At 47.5% G+C, this 22,196-nt stretch overlaps 1 protein-coding gene across 1 annotated transcript in view; it reads left to right on the top strand.

The window, feature by feature from the left end:
• Positions 1-682: 682 nt before the first annotated feature.
• Positions 683-22,196, top strand: part of LOC147896770 (uncharacterized) — a 72,052-nt gene continuing 50,538 nt past the window's right edge. The window contains exons 1-3 of the mRNA XM_087381854.1: positions 683-799; positions 903-1,014; positions 1,319-1,516. Coding sequence (XP_087237980.1) covers positions 934-1,014; positions 1,319-1,516 — 279 coding nt within the window. The 5' untranslated portion in view covers positions 683-799; positions 903-933. The remainder of the gene's footprint in view (positions 800-902; positions 1,015-1,318; positions 1,517-22,196) is intronic.

Raw genomic sequence — 22,196 nt, 5'->3', positions numbered from 1 at the left:
TGCAAGGCATTAGAGTCCTCTAGGCGACTAGCAGAGAGTGGTGTTGATACAGCGTGGTATGCATGGATATCCACGTGGTTTGGTAGCCACGGCATTCAGATGGACCGACTTCCCCCTTTTCAGTACAGTCTGGATGCACCACCCGAGATGATCCCACGAGATGAGATCAACCTAATCATACGGTTGGACCTCCTCCAGCTCCATACATCTAGGGCTTGGGGGGAAGAGGAGTTCCCCACCAAGATCCAGTATCTCGAGGACATGAGAGTCTCACATGCACTGAGGGGCGCCATCGGTCAGTTGCAAGTCTCATCACATCAGCTGCGGATTGAGGCAGGAGAGCTGGAGAGAGAAGTCAGCCAATGCTTCAAAACTATTTTCTTTATTTACATTGAAAATAATAGTTTATAGTGCATTGCTAGCAGCAGGCAACATATCTTTGAAAGATCTCAATGGTTTCATATTTTTATCATGTAGAATATGTGACAATTTCTTCTACCTTTTAGATTGATGTTAGAGATATATTAAAAGAAGAGGAACCAATCAATGTCCCTTGAGAGCTTAGAGTTAATTGGTTTGATAAATATAGTTTTTTTTTGGGTAATAATTAAATGAAAAGAAGTCAGCAAGCGATGTTGGCATACTAAGGGATATGAAGCTCAGCCTTGTGCATTCTATGCAGGGATGTATCGAGGAACAATGTTGTGCAATATCATCCTCAAGATTTTCAAGATGAAGTAATCAACAATGTTCTAACAAGTGAGGAACTGTGTTTTTTTCTGAGATCTATCAGATCTAGGTGAACCTACTACACTTCAGGCACTATGTAGCTCAATCTTGAGTTGTCAAACAAAACCTGTGCATTTACTCTTCTTATATGATCTGTTCTGTTTGTACTTCAGATACACAGATGCTTTGCAGCAGAATGAGGTGATGGACTTGTTTGAGGATGATTTTACAAAGTTGGCAGATGAAGAAGATCACCCTGGTCACAGATCAATCACTGCTATTACGGTATCAATGGGACTTGTGTCTAAATCGTTTAAGTACTGCATCTCCCTTCAATCACATTAATTTGACATAACTTGCTGCAGTTGCAACTTACAACACATCAGCATGCCTTCAGTCTTGTATTAACTCAATGAGATAAAAAAGCATATTTCTGCCATTTGTAGATCTGTTATATTTGTACAGTAGGTCTGCATAATGCAAGCAATGTCCATCCTCTGGAGTTTTGCAAACATTGTGCTTTGGTTTTTTGACTTCCAAAGAGTAATGAATCAATCATTTTGTCTGCTTTCTCCTTGTAACTTTTCAGGAGTATCAATCTTTTTCAGATCTTCTCTACAGCAAAGGCAAGATGGTTTCCTCCATAGATTGGATGCCTGGAAAGCATGGCGTACTAGCAGCTGCTTGTGCTGAATCAAAATCCTTCGATGATAGATTACAAGTCTCAGGAAAGCCAAGCAACTCATATGTTCTCATCTGGAGCTTCTCAGATCCAATCCATCCTCAGGTATGAAAATGAAAAAACTTAAGATGTAGATCAGGGATTTGCAAAACTTGACTATTCTATGGCTCCTTGTCAGTCTCTCTTTTTAGGTGATGATGAAGTACATGATAGTACTGAACAGTTTTGGTATTGCTTATGTTGGCCTTATGCACATTATGGATAGGAATAGCCCTCATGGTTGTAAATCGGGTCGGATCAAGAGTTCGGCTCTAGTTCAATAAAGGAGTCCAAGGTCCTCTAGAGATGGTGCAAATAAAATTTTGAACTATGCCATGTGTCATTCTAGGATTTGATCTAGTTGAGGGGTTTAGGGTTTCTACAAAGCCCATTGTTTCTTTCTATGCGCAATTCATTTTAGCTTCTCAAGCTTTCTCCAACATTGTGTGCCGTCTCCCCTCTCTTACAAACTTCATAAGTGGTATCAAAGCCTCTCTCCCATTACAGTGGTGCATACACATGTGCACTTGTGAATCCCTAGAGGTTATCCAGAGGCACGAATAGCAAGTATGAACTCACTCCACACTGGAGGCACACAGCTCGCAATCACCTGGGAGCACTCCATGCAGATTGGGGCAGCAAACACACAGCTTAAACATCTTGGTACACTTTTTTTAGTGAAAACTCTAAATGCTTTATATTACAAGATAGCTATCCAGAAAAAAACTGGCAAGCTGAAATATTACATCAAGAGAAAATGTCCATGTAGGACAAATATACATCCTGATCTATGCAGTGAGTTTGCAAACAATCGAAGAGCGATTGCTGCAAAGAACGACGAAAGAAAACAAGAGTAGAAAAAACTGGATCACCAAAGATTCTGTGGTTTCTAGCTTTCCAGAGAGTCCAAAGTGCCCAGTAGCAAACCCAGGTAAAGAACAAATCAAAATCCAGCCGTTTAGGATAGATATCAAACAACCAGGGTGAATTGCAGTAAGGCAACTCATTGTTTTTCTTATTTCGACAAGTTGAGAGGGCTACAAGAATAGATATGCATAATTGCAGAGCAGAAAAAGAGAAGAAGAATAATAATAAAAAAGGTTATGGAAATTTCATACGGTATCTGTTTTGATTGGGAAAAATAGTGTTGATTCAGTTTGCAGTGCATTCTTGCACATCCTCGTAGGTCACATCAACAGAGACGAGCAAAAATGATTTCAAAAGGGGCTCAAATACACAAAAACAGCATCCTTGCACTGTGGATTGCAAAATGTTTCCTTGAGTACTAATAGTCTATTTAACTTTCAGTGGTGAAATTTTACCTCGCATGCATTTTGTACACATCGAGGTCTTTCTATGCGTTTGTGACATTTGACAACAAATTGATATTGTGGTACCAAATAAGGGGCTGTTGCATTTTTTGTACTACTGTTTGAGGGGAGGGGTTCCTATCCTTCCGGAGGTGTTACCGGAGGCCAAAGGCCACTGGCGTGAGAAGCATGAGTTTTGCAATGCTCTAATGCGATGGATCGCGCAAAGCGCACCGTGCAGTAGTGTGCGAGTGTCGTATGCTATACTGCACTGAACGACGACGTACGAGTGCACTATGCTAAATGACAATCACCGGTGAACTCCACAACATAAGCAAAATAAGAAAATCCTACACTGGTGAACAATCCCCATATCGGGAAGAGACGAGAGATGAGAAAGTGACCGAGTTGGCCAAAGTACATGTGGCAACAAGGAATCACAAGACGATTGCACCACTCGAACTGGTGAAACAAACAAGGAGGCCCGACATCAAGAAGATGGTGCTCCAAGCCGACAAGTCCGACAGGCATTTCTGACAATAGTAGGTACATGACAAAGACGGGCCATGACAAATGACAGACACAATACAAGTAACAAGATCGAAGTTTAAGAGGGTAGCCATGGAATACCCAATGCAACGTGGATAAGCCAAAGAGTTTCAATGTTGCTAAGGAGTCTCTAAAGCCGTTCCCTCAAACAACAAAGCCGAGTATTGTTATGGATAAATTTGACGAATGAAAAAGGCATAAATATGTGTGTGTGTGCTTGTATGTGTGGCAATAGTATAATAAAATATGTTGTGCCATAGAGCCTTGGGTTGAGGTGGTAGGGCATGACCATCTACCACCCTTCCACGTAAGAGGACCCATAAGGTGTGTTGTACATAATCCATGGTAGTAATATTATAAAATGTTAAGGTGGCATGGCTCCCCCATGTGCCACCCCTCCACCTAGGCGGTCCCATGCCTGCCGAATGCCGAATCCATTTTTCCTCTCTCCCCCTTCTCCTTCATCCTCATCCCCTGCCTTGGAGAGTCCCTTCTTCGCTGAGAATATCCCCTCTTTCTTCCCATTGGTCATCCTCTTATCTCCTTAGCTGTTGAGGATAGCCGTTGCGCTGCTGGCTCTCTTGATGGCTACGGCGACTTCCTGACTCCCTGACTCGCCAGCCTGATGGTGTAAATTCTCCATGTGCAGATGAGCTGGATCACCGCACCACTGCACCACTGTATCACTGAACCACTGTGTAAATGTAAATACTCCTGATTGCTCCATGTGCTAAGCTCACTCTCCATGTGCGCAGCTCTTGATGAGATCACTTTGGACATGATACTTCTGGTCGACCTGTGGTTGGCATGTGTCGTTACATGATTGCCTTGGATAGTACTCTTGGATGATGAACCCGTGTGATCGCGTGGCTAACTTGTGTTGACACATGGTCAACATGTGGTCAACAGATGTCGTCATGTGGTCAACGCCTGTCGACAGGTGGTCGTCGTGTGATAAGGTAACAGTTTCCCCCGCCACAATCATTCACCGTCCCGGTGAATAGAAATGGAGAACGAATCCGTCAAAGAAAAAATAAAAATGAACTTACAAACCATTGATATGGTGATGGAGTAGGAAAAGGAAATGGTACAGACCATGTGGTTGGCCGTGGAAGTAATTTAAGACTTGTATTAAGTTGAAACATGAAAAATAAACTGCTGCGTGATAAGGGACAGCATGGAAAATTGCAAAAAAAACTGAGTACATCTTGAGGTAAAACACTAATATTTACAGTGAGGGCCAAGCAGCTTGGCAAAATCTAACAGTGCAAAAAAAAAAAAAACCCAAACACCCATGTATCAACCCTTGTATGAGATTACTGAGGGCTGTAATCAGCAGCCTGTTCTTCTGCCTTCTCCTCTTCCGCCTTCGTATTTGGCTCTGTGGCCTTTTGCTCATCCCTTTGCTCTGGCTCAGTCATATGTATCTGTGGATGGGGTGCTTCCTCCTCACACTCAAGCGTGTCCATCACATTTCTCAGATTTTCATACTTGGCTTTATATCGGTGGTATCGCCGGTAGTAATGATCCTTTTGCCCTTGCAAGGTGGATTGGGAAGTCTGGAGGGTGGCCAACTGCATCCGAAGATCTGTGAATTCTTCCTCCATGGATGAACGCTTCTTTTCCAATTCAGCCACTCTGGATTCTGAATTTTCCTTGGCAATCTCGGAGGAAGACAAAGACTCTTTTAACTGTGTAATCTCCTGGTGAAATCTGGTCACCTCTGTGACATGCTGGCTTTGCAAAGTTGCCAGAGCTGCTGCATGTTGGCTGCGTAGAGTTGTCATTTCTGCTTCCCATTCCTGCCTGTGATTATGGAGGCGATCCTCAAGGGCAGCCTGCTGAATATTCCAAGCGATGTCACGCTCATGTATTGCTGAGTCCTTCTCTTTCTGCCACCTTTCCTCCTGTTGTCGAAGTGTCACGTCTGTGGTGCGCTGCTGGGCTGTTTGTGCTCTCTCGAATTCTAACTTCAAATGTTGCTGTTGAGAGAGGAGCTTATGAGCATAACCTGTGGAATTGAAGACCGCTGTCCCAAGCTGCATGAAGGTGTCATCCATGATACGCTGAGCAAGATGGAGGGACCTTTTCATCCACGCATACTTGTCGCTGTAATTCATCCTGTCTGCCAAATTAATGACGTCCCCCAATTCCTCAAACATGTCAGGGAGAGCTCCCTCTTCCTCGGTTGACAGGTTTCCTGTAGGTGCCAATTTGTCCAAGTGCACAAAACATGTCGGGGCCCTGGAGATCTTTTTGTTTTGTGCGAGACAGTCCTGCAAGGGAATGGTGAAGATTTGATTGAGATCCTCCTCTTCCCCACATACTGGTGAGCGTTTTTGTGAAGGACAGATAGTAGTTGGCTGTAATCTTCATTCTGTTTTTCCACCAGGGAAATATTTGAAAGAGGTGGGCCCGATGAAGCAGCTATGTAAGCTGTGAACATATCATTCTCATGAAGGGGTGGGCAATCCACAGATTGGGGCAGAATCCCTCCCTCAAATACCTCCTCTGATGCTGAAGTGGCCGATGGAGGATCTCCTCGAGAGGGGCTCCCACTCTGGTCTCTGCTCCTGCCTGGGGAGGCCGAAATGTGAAGTACACCTTGGGATGACATCTCCTGAGAAAGCCCGTGGGAGTCAGGTCCCAGGCTAAGATTTAGGTCCAACACCTGGTTCAAAACATGGTCAGAGGTCGGCCTGAACTGTGGTGATGACTGCATCGGTGAAAGTGGTAGGGAGTGAAGATGAAACAGATGCAGTCCTTCGTAACAATACACCTTTCGAGGAAGTCCTTGGTAGAACAGTCGTCGTCACTGGTACAACAGGAGGTGTACCTGGTGCAATCCCTTCCATTGAAAGTCTGGAGATCCCTAGAGAAGCCTGGACAAGTGTGACTGATGAAGAGGCAAGTCCTGGCACGGGCACGACTGATGGAGATACAAGACATGTCACTGATGGGAACCCTGTGGCACAGGTAAGAGAATATACTGAAGAAGCTCCGGTGCAGACTTCATGAGGTGGCGCTCGCCGAGGTGTCGTCCTTATCGAAAGAGGAGAGGAGGCAGTCCCGGGGGAAGGAACACTGGAAGTGACAGTGAACGATGTGGAAGAGGGGGTGGCAGGAGGGGAGAGAGATGATGAAGGGAGGCGACCTGTGACAATGGAAGGAGGGTTGGCCTTCCACTGATGAAGTAAGAAGGTGAGGTGGGGCCCACAAGTACAGGTATATCTGCCCCGACGCTTGCGAACTGTGTTACGAAAGGCAGAGTAGAAAAGTGAGGCGAAATCGTGGGTAAAGGGAGAGAGGGGGGGGGGGCTGTTGCGCAGGAGGGAGAGGAGGGAGGGGCTGCGCAGGACAGAGGGGGAGAAGCAGGGTGGCGAGTAGTAGAGGGAGAGAAGGGGAGGAGAGGGAGCTGCGTGGAGAGGGAGAGAGCTGGTTGCCAAGGAGAGGAGAGCTGAGAGGAGGAGCTGGTTGCCAAGGAGGAGGGAGAGAGCTGGTTGCCAAGGAGAGGAGAGTTGGGAGGAGGATAGTTGGCCGCCAAACTAGCTTTTGAGTGTGGTGTGTAAAGGGTGGAGAGAATCGATGGAGGGGAGAGAGAGCCAAAAAGCAAATCCACCAAACTTAACCTTATCCACCAAAAATAGCATATCCACTAAATTTAGCATATTCGTCAAATTTAGCTTATTTGCCAAATTTAGCATATTTGCCACATTTAGCTAAGTGCAAAAAATAGGTTGGACGTGCATTGCAGGATGATGGAAGATGGAAGAAAAAGAGATGAGTGTGACAAAGATGGAAAGAGAAGGTGTTTGTAAGAGGGAGGTGGAGAGTTGGACATAGGGTGGAAAGAGAAGGGTTTTGTAAGAGAGAGGTAGGGGGTTGGACATAGGGTGGAAAGAGAAGGTGTTTGTAAGAGAGAGGTAGGGAGTTGGACAGAGGGTGGAAAGAGAAGGGTTATGTAAGAGAGAGGTAGAAATTGGACAGAGGGTGGAAAGAGAAGGGTTTTGTAAGAGAGAGGTAGAACTTGGACAGAGGGTGGAAAGAGAAGGGTTTTGTAAGAGAGAGGTAGAAGTTGGACAGAGGGTGGAAAGAGAAGGGTTTTGTAAGAGAGAGGTGGAAGTTGGACATAGGGTGGAAAGAGAAGGTGTTTGTAAGAGAGAGGTAGGGAGTTGGACAGAGGGTGGAAAGAGAAGGGTTATGTAAGAGAGAGGTAGAAGTTGGACAGAGGGTGGAAAGAGAAGGGTTTTGTAAGAGAGAGGTAGAAGTTGGACAGAGGGTGGAAAGAGAAGGGTTTTGTAAGAGAGAGGTAGGAGTTTGACAGAGGGTGGAAAGAGAAGGTGTTTGTAAGAGAGAGGTAGGGAGTTGGACAGAGGGTGGAAAGAGAAGGGTTTTGTAAGAGAGAGGTAGGGGGTTGGACATAGGGTGGAAAGAGAAGGTGTTTGTAAGAGAGAGGTAGGGAGTTGGACAGAGGGTGGAAAGAGAAGGGTTTTGTAAGAGAGAGGTAGAACTTGGACAGAGGGTGGAAAGAGAAGGATTTTCTAAGAGAGAGGTAGAAGTTGGACAGAGGGTGGAAAGAGAAGGTGTTTGTAAGAGAGAGGTAGGGAGTTGGACAGAAGGTAGAAAGAGAAGGGTTTTGTAAGAGAGAGGTAGGGGGTTGGACATAGGGTGGAAAGAGAAGGTGTTTGTAAAACAGGATGAAAAGGGGAGGCCGTAGTTAGAAAGAGAAAATGACACAGAGTGAAAAAGGCATGTCGCATTTAAAGTGTGGTCATTTAGAGAGAGAAAGGGGCATGGGATGAAAAAAAAAGTCACACTTAGAGAGAGAAAGTGGCTCGGGATGAAAAGTGGAGGGCGCACTTAGAGAGAGAAAGTGACACTCGGGTGGAAAGAGAAGGACCCATGTAGAGAGAGAAAGTGGCATCAAGGGGAGAGAGGAGGAGCCAATGAGAGAGAGAATGTGGCAGCAGGGGTACAGAGGAGGACCCTTGTAGAAAGAGAAAGTGGCACTCACTCAGAGGGAGAAGATGTCACCTGGAAGGAGAAGGACTAGGAGGGTGTTTTCTCATTGATCATGGTACCTCTTGATGCGTGACCCATTCACTGGTGCAGGTAGGAGTCTGCCTTCCAAAGTGGCCAAGTAGACTCCGCCACTTGGGATAAGCTTGGCAATGAAAAATGGACCTGTCCAACCACTCACAAACTTAGGTTTGTGTTTGAGAAACTTACTGGAATACAAGAGTACTAAATCTCCGACTTTGAAATTTCTTTTTCTGAGGTTCCGGTCATGCCAAGCTTTTTGTCACTTCTGCCACACTTCTTGAGCGAAAACTGCTTCACGTCGATGCTCTGCCAGTGCTTCCAAATCCCACAAGCGTTCCATTGTGCAGGCTTCAAAGTTGTCATTTTTGTCTGGAAGAATCTTGTGAGTGTCAAGATGAAATTCATAAGGCATAACGGCCTCCAGTCCATAGACCAGCTCGAAGGGTGAATACCCAGTACTCGCCTTGTAAGCAGTTCGATAGGCGAATAAAGCATCTGGAAGTATGTCGTCCCAATCGGCTAAAGAATTTAGGCAAAGTCGATGCAGGATCCCGCACATTGTGCGATTTGAGCTCTCAGCTAGACCATTGGCACGTGGGTAATAGGGAGATGAAAATTTGTGAACTATTTGTAGCAGGTGAACTAGTGCAGCAATGGTGTCATTTAGGAAGTGAGACCCTCTATCACTCATCAACTCAACAGGACAACCAAACCGAGAGATGATCTGGTCATATAGAAATGTGGCTACTACCTGGGCTGTATAGTTCTTGACTGCCTTGGCTTCGACCCATTTGGTTTCATAGTCGGTGGCAAGCAGAGCATACTTTGTTCCCTCGGCGTGTGGCAGGAGAGATGGGTCCAATGAAATCCAATCCCCAGCGATAGAAGGGAGGCACCGGAGTGAATGGTTTGAGAGGGAGGTACTCACACCTTGTAGGCTTGGGGCCTGCTCGTTGACATGAATCACATCTGGTCACATGAGCATGGCAATCGCGGAAGAGCTTGGCCACCAGAACCCTGCTCGCATGATCTTTCGAGCAGTAGCATCTGAGGCCATATGCCCTCCACCTATGCCAGCATGTGCCTCTTTAAGAATGGATTGTGTCTCATGCGGAAGCACACACCGTCTCAAGATCTGGTCCTTCCCGAGCTTGTACAATTGACCTGCAATCAACTTAAAAGGAGCAGCTTGAAGGATCCGCTTGCGTTTCTCTGTTGGAGTTAATCCTGGAGGAAAGCCACCTGTAGACAAGAGGTGTACTATGTTGGCATACCATGGTGGGAAGCAGTCCACCGCAAATAGGCATTCATCAGGTAGTGCCGTCATTCCGAACAAGCACGCATCGGGTAATTCATCGGTGATACCACTGGCTGGTTCCTCGGACTGTAACCTGGACAATTGGTCTGCAGGTTGATGCAGTCTCCCAGCCCTCACCACAATGTCGAATTCAAATTCTTGAAAAAGAAGAATCCATCTGCTTATCCGGCCACCAAGAGTAGGCTTATTCAATAAATACTTAAGAGCTTGATGATCAGTGATGATTACAAACTTGTTGCCCAAGAGGTAGTGACGATACTTGGTCATGGCATAAACCATGCCGAGGCATTCCCTTTCTGTGGTACTGTAATTGCGTTCTGCTCCATTGAGTTGTCGACTCGCGAAGTAGATTGGCAAATCAATCTTGGTATCCTGGTTAGGTTGAGCCAGTATAGCACCTACTGCCCACCCACTAGCATCCACATGGACATGAAAAATTACATCCCAATCGGGCTGCCTGAGGATGGGGGCCTTCACGAGGCGATGCTTCAGATCATCAAGGGCTAGTTGTTGTGGGTTGGCCCAAACAAAAGATCGGTCTTGATGTAGGAGTTCTGTCAGTGCAATAGCAATGTCGGCATAGAAACGTATGAACCTTCGGTAATATCCTACATGCCCTAAGGACTTCACCTCTTTGGGTGTACGAGGGAAGGGCAATGAGATGATCACCTCTACCTTTGCAGGATCCGTGGTCATGCCCTCAGCAGAAACAATATGACCAAGGAGGACACCTCGGAGTGCGAGAAAGAAACATTTGTCAGGGTTCAAACACAAGCGCGCTTCTCTGCACTTATCAAAGACCCATCTCAACTTATGTAGATGATCATTTTGTATGGCCGGATCAAGATGGGAGGCCGATTTACCATTAAAAACAGAGAAGTCATCTAGAAATACCTCAAGAAACTTGCCGATATTCTCTTGAAAGAGTTTGGTTACAAGTCGTTGAAAGGTTGCCGGGCCATTACATAGTCCAAAGGGCATCATTCGGTAGGCGTATGTTCCCCATTGAGTGACAAAGGTAGTCTTGGGCTGATCCTGTTCTTTCACTCGGACTTGGTTGTACCCGCTATATCCATCCATGAATGAGTATAAAGCATGTCCTGCCACTGTCTCCAACACTCTATCTGTGAAGGGAAGGGGGAACCTATCACGTCGTGTTGCAGCATTCAAACTCCGATAGTCAACACATATTCTAAGTTTGGCGGTCTCTCTTTTGGGTACAATGACAATTCGGCTGACCCAATCGGAGTAATCCACTGGGTAGATTAATCCTGCTTGCTCCATTTTCTGTATATCTGTTTGGACTGCCTTGCCGTAGTTGGGATTCATGCGGTATGGACCTTTAATCACAGGGTCTACATCTGGATATAAGTCGATGCTATGCTCCATGAAATCAGCGGGCACCCCCTTCAGATCCTTGTAGGACCAAGCAAAGACATCCACAAATTCTTTAAAAAGGTCGGTGACTGCAGCTAGAAGATAGTCATGTTCCCATACCCAAGTGGCTAACTTCAAATGCCTGGGTTGGTCCTCACTTCCAATGTTGAGATACCGCCAGTTCCGTGCCTCATCAACAGGGGCGATGCATTGGGATGTTGAGGTACTTGGTTCACCCATTCTCAGTCCTGTATGTGCTGGAGTATCTTCAAGGGGAAAGTCCCCCTCCACTTCTCTCAACCAAGATGGGGGGTAAGTAACTGGGGGGTTCTCAGGCATTGACTGAGATGTAGAATCAGTAGATGTTGTAGTTGTTGTATGCCTTCGATGCCTCGGTGACTGTTTCAGCATGCCCCGGTAAGGTAAGCCTTCCACCTCATAAGTGGTTTCCGGAAGGTCTTGAATTGAGGGGTGGTCGGCTTCTGATAAGAAAAGGTCAAGCAAAGTGAGATCGGCCATGTCCTCACCTCTGTATCCGGTATGCACCCTGGGTCCGCCCAAGACCTCAAGCTGTTGGTGGTGATTCTCCTCAAGTTTAGCAATGTCTATGTCACTTTCTTCTAAATCACTATCACCATCAGTCTCGTCTTCATTAGTGTTTCTGTCTTCTCTATGACCATCATTGCACTCAGCAGTACCATGGTTGTATACCGTAGTACCATGATTGTACTCTGGAGTACCATTGGTGGGTTGTGCAGTACTAGCCTCATCTATAGTGGATCCTTCATTGTATCCTATAGTATTGTCAGCATCATTTTGACCAATGTCCTCCATGTCGGCCACTGGACAATCCTCAACGTTTACTGCAGTACCATCATTATCCTCAGTACGATCAGTGGTGTCCACTGTAGTACCCCTAGTGACCATTCTCTTATACATGTGTGGACTATTGCAAAGTCCAAAGGGCATCCTTTCGTAAACTAGTTCAGCCAGACCCTGTCGTTCTGGGTGGATTTCTGATACTGCAAGTAGGTGTTCTTCTTGATCTTCTTGTTGGCATAGTTCCACCATGTTGACCGCTAAGGATCCCAGGGCTCCCATCCAATCCAAAATGACAGCCTCCTCGTCTTCTTGATCAGCCCGATCCAACAAGTAGGTCAAACTTTCAAATCCTTCTAGGGTTGTCTCCTCATTGATATCTTGGTCACCACCCCTGGGCCAGTCCCCACAGGCCCAATGCTCCTCTTCGACTCCGGCTTGTTCTTCAAAATCCTCCTCTCCTAGTTCTATTGGTATGTGCCTTGCCTGCCCTGTGACCATATCTATTTCGAGGGATGTCGATCCCAGGGCAATCGAACTTCATCAGTTGACCAATCCTGAATGGCTTTTGAAGACCACAACCATGGCCTACCAAGAAGTAGAGGGTAAGTTTGTTCATTTTCGGTCATATCAAGGACAACAAAATTGGAGAGAAAAGTTACTCCGCCAACCTTCATGTGAACACCTTTGACTGCACCCATTGGTTTTACTCTGCATTGATCAGCCATGCGTACCTGAAAGTGAACATCACTTGTCAACTTCAACCCTAGTTTTTGGAGTGTACCTTTCGGCATAATGTTCACAGCCGCCCCACCATCGAGGAAGACGTCTTTCAGCTCCACTCCATGGATCTCCACGGTGAGCTTGGGACTTTGTTCACAAGTGAGGGCAGCGTAGGCAGAGAAGTGGTCCGGTGTAGACCCATGCTGAGCCGGTACTGTCTCTGGTGTTGGCCCACTCGGAGTAGATCCCTTGTGTCGACCTCCTAGGAGGCGATTCAGAAATGTAATAGTCTGATGCTTGATTTGGGGGACAATAGACAAAGTTGTCGTAGAGTGAGGTTGGGTTTGAAACTCATAAGATCTTCAAACGGGGAGTGGTGGTGGACACTAGCATTAGCCTTCTGCAACCTCATCCTCCTAGCCTCTGGCCTAGGGTCGAAGCTTACACGAGGATATGGATGTAGGTATGAACTGTGAGTCATTGTCTCCAGTGGTTTCTCTTCCATCACTCCTTTCCCTTTTTCCCGGGCAGGACTAGGTCTTGTCCCCATAGCCCCTTCTCTGTTGAGTGCTGTTGGGGACAAAGTGGGAGGACCTACTCGTGCCTCCTTATCCCGGTGCTGTCCGAGGGTTGTCACTTCTGTTGCAAACCTCACAGTTCTGGACTTGCGGGATGGAAGCTGAGGTGTGCTACCTTCATCTTCAGAACTTGTTTGAAGATCTCTCGTGACACCCTTTACCACCTCCTGATACCTCAAAGGCATAGAGTGATCACCCGAGGATGAGGCACTTCCAGAGTTAGTGGTTGACCTTAATGGCTGTGCGCCCTTCGAGTTTGTTTCTGAATCACTATCAGAAGCCAGCATGGGTGGTCTATTCCTGGGCGTACTGTGTACCTTGGAGGAGGAGAATGACCTCGGTGAGGGAACACTTGTCGAACTCATTAGTGCTGAGGTCTCCGGTGCTGACTTTGAGTCACCCTTACATTTGTCACCTTTTGTATGTGACCGTTTCACAACGCCCAACACTGCGCCAATCAAATGGGGACTGTTGCCCTCCCCCGCCACTACTACATCAACCATATTCACTTGGGATGCGGGTTCCACTCTTCTATTGGGACAATCTCTGGTGTAGTGGTCATTTGTGTTGCATTGTGTACAAGAGGATCCCCTGAACGACTGTGTACAATCATCTTGGTAGTGGCCGTACTCGCCACATCTGTAACACATGATGGGTCTTCTAAAGTTTGTACCTCTGCCTGCACCTCCACGTCCACCTCGGAAACCACCCCTTCGACCGCGTTGATAAGAGGGTCCATAGCCACCTCCTGACATAGGTGGTTGGTACGGGGCATAGTATGGCTGAGGATAGAAATAAGGGGAACCAATTGAATTGGGGGCAGGGGCTTGGAGCAAAGGGGGAGTCGGAAGCAATGGAGGTGGCATGACAGGAGGAGGAGGTGGCTCAGATGCTCGTGCAAGAGGGGGAGCAGGAGATACTTCTGCTGGGCTAGAAGGTATGGGTACCGTTCTGTTGACTGCAGCAACTAGAGGTTCCCCCGAGGTATACTCTGGAAGAAGCTTCCTTAATCCTTTGAGGTACCTACACTCAGAGGCATCATGTCCATGGATCTCACAAAATGTACAAAATGAGGTAGAAGTAGGTACCTTTCGCTTGGGGGGGCACTCCCAGTAACCATGGTTAGAACCCTTGCATTCTGTGCACCAAAGGCCACTTCGAATTTGGGCCTCAATGGACGATTGACCATCCACCTTTATTCTATCTTTCAGGCCTTCTTTGATTTCTTCTAACTCCTTCTTGAGTTGCTGCCATGCCGATGATCCCTCCTCTCTTGGGAGTAGGGGGGTAGTATTCGTTGATGAGGCAAAGCTTAACTGTCACCGTTCCATCTTGACAGCTTCTTTTAGGAAGTCTTGAAGTGAGGCATGTTCAGGGAGTTTATCCACCAACCTTATAGCAATGGAAGGGAGTAATGCTCTCAAAAACCATCCCTTCATGACAGCATCATTAGGTGGCACATACATCTTTGCCGCCAAGACCCTCATCCTTGTGTACATCTCAGAGATGCTTTCTCCAGGCTTCATGGTGTCAGTGGATAACTCTTGGACAATCATGTGTTCGAATTTTTCCAACTTGAAAGTACGTAAGAATTCCTCCCTTAGGTCTGTCCACGTCTGGAAGTGGTCCGGAGAAAATTGACTGTACCATATCTCCGCGGCATCCTCCAATGACGAGGGAAAGATGTGAAGGAACGCATGCTCATTCTCCACACCTTTAGCTCTACATGCTCTGAGGAACTTCCTCACATGAGCTTCCGCATCCTCATGGAGGTGGCCTTTGAACTTTTGAGTCTTCACGTGGACCTTGTTGAGTAGCTCAAGAAGTCTAGCTCTGTTTGGGGGACTGAGAACGGCCATCCCCACCCGAGAGGTTGGAGAAGATGCAAGAGTTGGAGGGAGTCCCGATGGGGCTGTAATGAGTGTTGGTGTTCCCAAGGAGGAGACCACCCCGACAACTCCTCCTGTGGAGGACCACAATGGGGAAGTCACTACTGATGTAGTCATAGAGGAAGTGTACCCAGATGGTAGCGCGTAAGTGGGGGGTCTCGGTGTTGCAGAGGGAAAGGGTGAGAACATCGAAGATGTGGGGGTAAAAGAGGATGGGAGAGCATTTGGGAAAGAGAGGGACGGAGTTGAAGTCATGGATGAGTAGGCAGAAGGGAAGGAAGGAGGTGGTGGAAAAGGCAACACCGGTGTGGATGGAAAGGGAGATGAAACCATCATGGCAGGTAAAGGCATGGCCGGAGCAAAAGTATCCCCCAATGGGATAGATGTAGAAGAAGGATTAGCTAGGAGCCCAGAGCTATGCATAACAGATGAGGTAGCAGCTTGTCCACAAGAGGTCGAGGCGGGAGTAGATGGAGTCACCACTCCGGTAGAAGAGGTGGTTGATGAAGACATCGTTGCAGGAGGAGGAGAGGGGCCGCCTTGACCTTGATGAGTCCTTGAGAGCCCTCGTCCTTAGTACCCTCTTCTTTCACCTGTTCTCCACTTTGCACTTCTTCTTCTCCGGAGTCCGGATCAGACCACCAGGGTTCCTGTTGATCCAAGTCAATGAGAGTGTCGATGAAGTTACTTGCTCTGGCTACTGCTCCAATGGGCTCACTTTGTGCTCGAGTTGAGGACTTCGCAAACTTACGTCGCACGTAATGCTTCTTGTACCTAGTTTGGTCTGCCGGAAGTCTTTTCTCCACTCTCCTCAAGTGTCTCCTAGTTCTCTCACTAGCTCCTTCAAATGTTTCAGAACTACTCGGCATAAGACCTCTCTCTAGGACCCTAGATCACCACTTCACTCGTGCTACTCAATACCAGCAATGTCCCACTGTGATCGCCATAAACTGTTTGAGGGGAGGGGTTCCTATCCTTCGGGAGGTGTTACCGGAGGCCAAAGGCCACTGGCGTGAGAAGCATGAGTTTTGCAATGCTCTAATGCGATGGATCGCGCAGAGCGCACCGTGCAGTAGTGTGCGAGTGTCGTATGCTATACTGTAGTGAACGCCGACGTACGAGTGCACTATGCTAAATGACAATCACCGATGAACTCCACAACATAAGCAAAATAAGAAAATCCTACACTGGTGAACAATCCCGATATCGGGAAGAGACAAGAGAGATGAGAAAGTGACCGAGTTGGCCAAAGTACATATCACTGGACGTGTCCCCAGGTCACAAGTCGCAAGTCACAAGAATACACAGGTCTATCCCCATAGTAGACAGAGGGTACACACAAGTCTCTCCACATTCTCTCCTTGGCGAGCTCGTAGCTCTAGCCTCTATCTCTCCTCACTCCCCTCTCTTTCGCTCCAGTGCCGAATGCCGAATCCATTTTCCCTCTCTCCCCCTTCTCCTTCATCCTCATCCCCCGCCTTGGAGGGTCCCTTCTTCGCTGAGAATCTCTCCTCTTTCTTCCCATTGGTCATCCTCTTATCTCCTTAGCTGTTGAGGATAGCCGTTGCGCCGCTGGCTCTCTTGATGGCTACGGCGACTTCCTGACTCCTTGACTCGCTAGCGTGATGGTGTAAATTCTCCATGTGCAGATGACTCGCCAGCCTGATGGTGTAAATTCTCCATGTGCAGATGAGCTGGATCACCGCACCACTGCACCACTGTATCACTGAACCACTGTGTAAATGTAAATACTCCTGATTGCTCCATGTGCTAAGCTCACTCTCCATGTGCGCAGCTCTTGATGAGATCACTTTGGACATGATACTCCTGGTCGACATGTGGTTGACATGTGTCGACCTGTGGTTGACATGTGTCGACTTGTGGTTGACATGTGTCGTTACATGATTGCCTTGGATAGTACTCTTGGATGATGAACCCGTGTGATCGCGTGGCTAACTTGTGTTGACACATGGTCAACAGATGTGGTCATGTGGTCAACGCCTGTCGACAGGTGGTCGTCGTGTGATAAGGTAACAACTACACACATTTCAAAGTTATTTGAGGCATCAGTAAAGGGATTCTGTACTTGAAGGCGATATTCAAAGTTTTGGCAAGTTTAATGGCTTTCTTATTGGTGATTTCATCAAACCCACATCTGGGTCTTTGACCTTCTACTGGGGTACCACTGTTATTTTCAGTTACTACAACAATAATATTTTGAGATAAGCATTTGTTTGTAGGCACGACTTCAGATAACATGCCTCATGCGGAAGAAAATTTGAGTGGCAGTGAACAGCTGCACCCTGCTCCCAAGCTCATCCCTCGCCATAGCCTTCTCCTCCTCCGGCCTTCTTCTTGCGCCTCCATGTCCCCCGCCTTCCGCCATCTCCTCCACCTCCAGCTCCTCCACTCGCCTCCATCTCCCCTGCCGCCTTCTCCTCTGCCTCCATCTCTCCCCCTCCTTCTCCTCCGCCTCCATCTTCTCCCCCCGCCTTTCCCTCCCACTCCCTGCTCCGCACCCCCCCCTCCCCCGGTTCCCTTCGCCTTCGACTTTGCCCCGCATCCCCTTCGTGCTCCTCCTCCACCGCCCCCGTCCTTCTCCGCCTACTTTCTTTTGGACTTTTTCCCATTTCCCTTTTTCTGCCCCTCCTCTTCTTTCACGCAGCTTTGGGGAAAGGAACCTTGGTTGTGACACTTGTCTTGCCAGAAGGGCTCAATGTTAAGCACTTCGACTCTCCCAGCATTTAAGGTTTACTCTCTCCTCAGGACAAACAACACGTTAAGAAAGCAGCTCAATCCCTCACGGACAAGGTAGTAGTGGATCGGATAATAGGGCCCACACTTTCCAAGAGTAAGTGTGGGGGCAAAAAAAGTACTTCTGTTAAGTATGAGAGAAAACCACAGAGCAAGATCAATGCGGGAGTACATCATGCCAATAAATACATGAGAAAAATGAAAGCTCAAAAAGAGCTAGCAAATAACCAGGGTTGAGGCTGAAAATGCATGTCAACCCTGAAACAGAATCAGAGAAGAAAGGAGATCCCCTCCATACTTTGAAAAAAGTGTTCCTCCTAGCAGAGGCTGCTCTCAATGATCCCTGCATGCTCGCCCATATGGCCATCAAGGTATGTATAATATCAGTTCAAATACTAGCCAATGTCTGAGAGGTTTGAACTTGGGATCCATCCAATGCCTCTGTAGATCTGGCTCTCCAAATATGCCATGCTGCAATACTAGCCAGAATCTCCCATGAAGCGTCTACAGAAGCATGTGCAGCTCTGAAAGGAGTGAATGAAACATTCTGGATTCTACTAAGTGTCGACGACTCCCAAAAAGCCCCATCTGAATCATGTCCCTCGAAAAAGACCTGAGGCCCTGTAAGATAAAGCCAAGCAACTGAGCCCCATTTACAAGCGAGCTTGGCACTAGAGGGGGACCATATTCAAGAGGTCACCAGACGAGGAGTCTTTCTTCTCTAGCTTCGCTCACTCGACACCAACATGGCACTTGTAGAGTAGAGCCCAATCTACCTTGGCCCGCACCTTGTTTACCTTTTTCCTTGGTATCACGGCATCACAATAGAGGACATGGAGTCAACTCATCATGTGTCTCACTTTCCGGTGTGACAATCCACTTCCCAGGGCTCCCCAAGGAGTACACGCCCATTCTTCCCTGTGTTGGCAGTGCATTTGGCATAGTACTGGAGTCCCCCGCAAAGTCAGTCACCGCTATGGTGGTGGCTGAGGAGGGTGTCCCCAAACTCAAGCTAGTGGTAGAGGTGTTGGGATATTTGTGATCAATAATTTATAGAAGCTAAAGTAATGGATAATCAATTGTCTTACTAAAATAAAATTTACAAGAAGAATTAAATAAAGTACTTATAAGTTTGAAAGTAATTTCTTGCTTATATAAACGAGAAACCCCAAGGAGAACTTAAAGGTTCTTCTTGTGAAGGATTCTTTAAATCTGTTGTGAGACCACATCTCAATTTCTCCTACATGAGCATGTCTGACATGAGTTGAAATGATGGTGCATCTTGGGTGACTAATGCAATTACAAATTGCCCATCATCTCATCCAAGCCCATTGATTGCAAGATAGACTAGTCTCCCATATTTGACTTCTTGTCCAAGTGATGTGAGTAGATCACCAAGGTCCTTTAATCTGAGTAAGAAATTAGGACCTAATTCATTTGGAAGAATTGGGTTGTTGTTCACTTGATTCTTCAACAAGAGAATACGTGACTGCTCCTGCCACAGTCAGGACAACCGAGAAAGTGCAGGCGCAGATGAGGGCTCCTGATTCCTCTTCACCCTAGCCACAGGCCTCCTCAACCCCCAACTCCAGTTCTGCTGATAGAGGCCTGGCAGGTCCTTCTCCTCCATCTTCCACGAGTGCAGGTCTTCTTCGCACTCCTCGGCCAGACTTGCTTATCAGGAATTCTTTTTCAGCGCTGGCAGATTCGACGACTTTCATGGATGATGAGGAGCCTGTGCCCTCCACCTTAGGGGTCCCGGTCATTGGAATTCCTTCTGACAGGGCCTCCCTTTCAGCAGGTGTGGGGATCCTTTCACCTGTTGAGTTTCCTGCCCTCAGCAGGAGTGTTTCGGCCCAGGGGAAGCTGGTCTCCTCTACTAGGTCGAGTAAGCCTTTCCATCCAGCATCCTCCTGTTGATGAGGATAGTCAGCTGGAACATACAGGGCCTAGACGGAGTTCCACACCGTCGCCGTAGGCAGCTGATCCAGAACTAGCTTCATCAAGGTGTCACTGGAGGTGCTATTGATATCCTTTTTATCCAGGAACACAACGTGGATGCCAGTGATTGCTTTAAGTCTGGCAAACTGCTTTCATGACATACCTTCTGGTCACCTGCTAAGGGCACAAGGGGAGGTACTTGCGTTTCGGTCTCTCTTTCCATTCTCCACTTGGTTGCTGGTCATGGTATTATCTCCCCTTCTAGAGCTCAATGGATCATTATTTTGATTGGAGGGCGTAAGATTGGTCTTCTCAATCTTTATGCTCCCAACAACAGAGGGGAGCGGATCTCCTTTTGGAAGGAGTTACTCTCTTGGGCCCCCATTGCAGATTCTTGGATCATTGGTGGCGACTTCAACATGGTTGAGTTGCCTTCAGACAAAAAGGGAGGTAGACAGGGTGGAATTCATTCTTTGGAGAGGGCAGCCTGGAATGCCTTCCTCTTTCAGTTCAGTGGTAGGGACACTTGGTTGGATGATGGGCCTCAGAATGGGCCATGCAGAGCCGCCAGAGATTGGCCATTCTACTCTTGGACTTTGAGAAAGCTTACGACAGAGTAGACTGGGATTTTTTAGAGGGTACTCTATCTCGCTTTGGTTTTTCAGATTTCCAGATCCGTCCGCCAGGGATGTCCTCTTGCCCCATTTCTTTTTCTGTTTGTGGATCAGTGGATTGGCTTACTCTTGCAGGGCCCCAAGTATTTTTTGAGAGACTGGATTCCTCTTGGGCTCTTCACATCCGACGACACCTTGTGGAGTTGTGCTCACTAGAGGATGTTTCGGCCACTCTTTTCAGGGCTGCTCACTCCTCGGTCAACTCTCCATGGGAGATCCTAGCTAGCATTGCAGCATGGCACATTTGGAGAGCCAGATGCACTGAGGCTTTGGAGAGTTCTCAGGTTCACCCTTCTTAGATCTTGGCCAGTACTTGGACAGATACGATACACACTCTGATGGCCATTTGGGCGACCATGCAGGGATCATCTGGAGCAGCCTCCTCTAGGGGAGTTACTTTTCTCAGAGATTGGAGAGACTCTCCCTTCTTTGCTGAGACTTCTATAGGGTTGAGATGGCATTTTCAGCCTCAGCCTTGGTTTCTTTCTACCTCATTCCTCTGAGGTGTTTTTTATTACATGCTTAGCATGGTGTATTTCCGCACAGATCTTGCTCTAGCGGGTTTCTTTCTTACTTAATAGAAGTCTCTTTTTTGGGAAAAAAAAAAGAGTAGAGAGGTCTGTATTTCAGCCTCGCAGGCAGTGGCCCCAAAGGTTTTTAATTAGGAGGAGCTCATAGCAAGTCGTGCATAGGAGCTAATGCACTCGGATCCTCTGGAGATCCTAGAGATGACCACGGACTTCTATCTGTAGTTTTTTCAGGCAGAGGAGTCCCTTGCGACCCTGATAGCTCGGGAGGCAGTTTGGGAGTAGGCGCCTTCAGTGGTCACGGAGAGCCTGAGCAGACATTTGGAGGCTCCTTTCATAGACTAGGTACTTAGGGAGGCCCTCAGCCCTCCCCCCCAAGATTGCCCAGGAGAGGATGGCTTGACCTTGACATTTTTCCTGAGCTTCTGGGAGCACATTAGCACGCCCTTTTACCTGTCTTGTTAGGAGATCTTCGACTCTGGCTCGCTCCCACAATCCTTGAGTTGAGGTTGGATTTGTCTAATCTCGAAAGGGGGGGGTCAGGTCGGACATTCGGCTCCAGTGGAGACCGATCAGCCTGTTGGATACCGCTTACAAGATCTTAGCCAAGGTCTTGAGCTTGCGGTTGCGGCCCCACCTCCCAGACATTATCCATGGCATGCAGATAGGCTTTGTGCAGGAGCGGATCATTTTGGACAGCATATTCACTTTTTGGGAGGCAATGGATTGGGCCAGGGAGGAGTTGCAACCCCTTGCTGTTCTCCTCTTGGATTTCAAGAAGGCCTATGACAGAGTGGAGTGTCTTTCCTAGAGGGCACAATGCAACGCTTGGATATCTTGGACAGGTGGATTAGAGGGTATTGGCTCTTTATGCGGAGAGCTCCAGTTAGGTGATCATTGGTGGCCACACGGGGGAGACCTTTTCTCTTTCTCGGTCCATTCAACAGGGCTGTCCTCTCATCCCCTTCTCTCTCTTTGTAGACGAGGCCTTGGGATATTTTCTGCGCTCTTAGACGGCAAGCCTCACAAGGATGCGGCTTCCTGTTAGACAAGAGGAGGAGCTTCTAGACTCAGAGTTCGTAGACAAGACAACACATCCCTTTTTGTCAAGGGTACCACAATGAGCCTAGAGGCAGTCAGGGCCACTGTAGCCAGTTACTGCCAAGCGTTCGGGGCTCAAAGCAATTGGACTAAATCCGTTGTCTTCTTCATGGGATCAGAGGCGGTTTAGGAGGTTTGAGATT

The sequence above is a fragment of the Dipteris shenzhenensis genome, chromosome 11 (genome assembly GCF_047967505.1).
Source record: "Dipteris shenzhenensis isolate YYH24624 ecotype China chromosome 11, Dip_SZ_1.0, whole genome shotgun sequence".
NCBI classification, from domain to species: domain Eukaryota; kingdom Viridiplantae; phylum Streptophyta; class Polypodiopsida; order Gleicheniales; family Dipteridaceae; genus Dipteris; species Dipteris shenzhenensis.
Note: the sequence above shows the minus strand (reverse complement) of the source record. Positions and strands in the feature narration are given on the sequence as shown.